The sequence below is a fragment of the Limulus polyphemus genome, unplaced genomic scaffold, assembly GCF_000517525.1.
Source record: "Limulus polyphemus unplaced genomic scaffold, Limulus_polyphemus-2.1.2 Scaffold6593, whole genome shotgun sequence".
NCBI lineage: Eukaryota > Metazoa > Arthropoda > Merostomata > Xiphosura > Limulidae > Limulus > Limulus polyphemus.
The window spans coordinates 1,271-4,069 of NW_013672203.1; the positions used below are offsets into that span (position 1 = coordinate 1,271).

General features: G+C 37.7%; 1 protein-coding gene across 1 annotated transcript; it reads left to right on the forward strand.

Annotated features, from left to right (window-relative positions):
- The first annotated feature begins 582 nt into the window (after positions 1-582).
- On the forward strand, positions 583-1,326 carry LOC106473884 (probable beta-arrestin). The gene has a single exon (XM_013934569.1). The coding sequence runs from the start codon at positions 583-585 to the stop codon at positions 1,324-1,326; it is 744 nt and encodes a 247-aa protein (XP_013790023.1).
- The last annotated feature ends 1,473 nt before the right edge of the window (positions 1,327-2,799 follow it).

The following is a 2,799-nucleotide window of genomic DNA, read 5'->3' on the forward strand; positions in this document are numbered from 1 at the left end:
ATCAAATAATGTTTGTGGTGCCATCTACTGGTTCGTTGGCTCTCTCTGATTGGTGAGAAACTTCTCGTCCATATATATATATATATATAATAATGTTTGTGGTGCCATCTACTGGTTCGTTGGCTCTGCTTCTGACTGGTGAGAGATTTTCCGTCTATATATAAATATATATATATATATATAATATTAGTTTTCTTGTAACAAAGCCACATCGGGCTATCTGCTGTGGCCATCTAGGTGAATCGAACCCCTGATTTTAGCGTTATAAATCCGAAGACTGTCCGACCGGGGGACGAATGAAATAATACAAAAATATCTTTAAAATATTGTAAAAACTCTTTATTACTGTTCAATTAAAATAAATTAATAATACCACACATACATAAATGTATAAATACTAGTGTCGTATCTTCCATGGTAGTCTTCAGTTTCTAAAATAAGGCTCTCTCTAACAGGACCGACTTTACAATGTATATACGTACGTGCTGTCTTTTTCGTACGGGTGTTATTGTTTAATTATTTATTGTTTATATTCAAGGTGAACGAGTAGACGAAAGGAGACAAAAAAAAAGCTCAATCCGAATGAGTTTACGATGTATACACTACAGTCCAACTGGAAACTTCAACTCTTTGACTCACCCAACCGCCTCATTAAGGAAGACGTTCTCTTTCAGTCCAGGAAGATTGGACGTTGAAGTCATGCTGGACCGTGAGGTCTACGATCAGGGAGACACTTTACGAGTTCATGTAACTGTCAACAATAACAGCATCAAGACTGTCCAGAGAATCAAGTTATACGTCATTCAACACGTTTTTGTTTGCATGTTCACTAACGGACATTTCAAAAATGTCGTTGGAAACGCTGAGACCGACAAGAAACACCCAATTCCAGCTGGAGCCAGCATATCACGTGACTTTGCTATTAAGCTAATGAACTATCTTAAATATCCGGTGGCCCTAGCGGTGGAAAGTGGACTTCAAGAGGACAACTTGATTTTGGCCTCAACAACAACTAGTGCTGGACCCAAGGAGAAAACTCCTTATGGTGTAATAGTTTCCTATGAGGTCAAAGTGAAGGTCATTTTAGGGTGCATTGATCGTTCGATTGTCTTGCGTTTACCTTTTCAAATACTTACATTTCGACCACTGGATGACCAAACTAAAAGTTCTTTTGACGAAGGTTTGACGAGCCAGCAAAAAACGATCAGCATCGACCTTGTGGAAGTGGACCCGGTTGTTGCAGAGCAGATCACAAAACTCGGTAGTCTTAACACCTGGACTTGTACAGGTTCTGAACAACGTGAAAAAGGTTCATCTAATTGTTGACATGCAAGTTGTCTGTTGCCGACGTTATGAGTAAGGCAAGACCCGAATTGTGAGAACTTCACTGATTGTTGTATAAGACCGAGTAGAAAAATAGAGCTTCGAATTTTACACCAACCCAGTTTTTACTTCCAAATTCCATAAACCAGAGTATTCATATAACCTGAATGCTCTGCACTGACGTTAAACCCAAATTGTTGGTTTCATTAATTTATTTGTTGAATTTCGTGCAAGGCTACTCGAGAGCTACCTACGCTAGTCGTCCCTAATTTAGAAGTGACAGACTAGAGGGAAGACAGCTAGTCAACTATAGGACTACTTTTTAGCAACGACTAAAAGGTTTGGCTGCCACATTTTACATAACATGTAACAATAACAAGGGACTTGGTGATTCATTTTGGTTGTCCAATTCATTAAATTAAACAATACCTCAATACAAAGCCAACCCTTATCATTCAAATATTTATCAAGCCTTCCATTAAAGTCCCTTAAATGTACTACTTCACTCGTCCCTGAAGACAACCCAGTGGTCCTTCTTCCAACTTAATAGTTTGCTTACTCTTAATGTATTTTTTAAATTCTTACCGTTAATTTTTTTCTACATTTTCGACCAATCTTAATTCGTATACCCCTTTTTGATTTCCTCATTTCCTGTTTGACCAACTTTCTTGATTTTCTTAGTCTCCCTTCATACCGTTTCTTTATAATTAAGCACAAAGCTACACAATGGGCTATTTGTGCTCTGCCCACCACGGGTATCGAAACCCGGATTCTAGCGTTGTAAGTCCGCAAACATGCCACTGTGACGGGAAGAGTTTAAGTTAATCTAACAAAAGTACCTGTCCCTAGTGACGGGAAGAGTTTAAGTTAATCTAACAAAAGTACCCGTCCCCAGTGACGAGAAGAGTTTAAGTTAATCTAACAAAAGTACCTGTCCCCAGTGACGGGAAGAGTTTAAGTTAATCTAACAAAAGTACCGGTCCCTAGTGACGGGAAGAGTTTAAGTTAATCTAACAAAAGTACCCGTCCCCAGTGACGGGAAGAGTTTAAGTTAATCTAACACAAGGTAAATCTACATTTTTGAAATGTGAATGATAGTATGTTTAATTCCTAACAATTTAGTCCAGAATATCCTACTTGCGAAATAAAAGTTGGCATCAACATTATATTCATACCTGTTCTCCCGTCATTTCAAAAGTGAATGTTGAGCTTTGCCTGCGTGCACAGCTTTTCAAACGCAGCGACCGACCGTAAATGGGAGACAGATAAACGCTCGCACAGACACCACAGTTCATAGTATATATATATAATATATAGTAATTTATAAAATACGGTACTTGAGTACAGTATACTTCGCTATAAATTCTGTTGGTTAGAACTTTCATTAAAAAATTGGACATAAATTTCAGCATCTTTGAAAATATTTCTAATTTCTACTTAGAAGTAAATAAACTTGCATTTATGTTACATGAAACA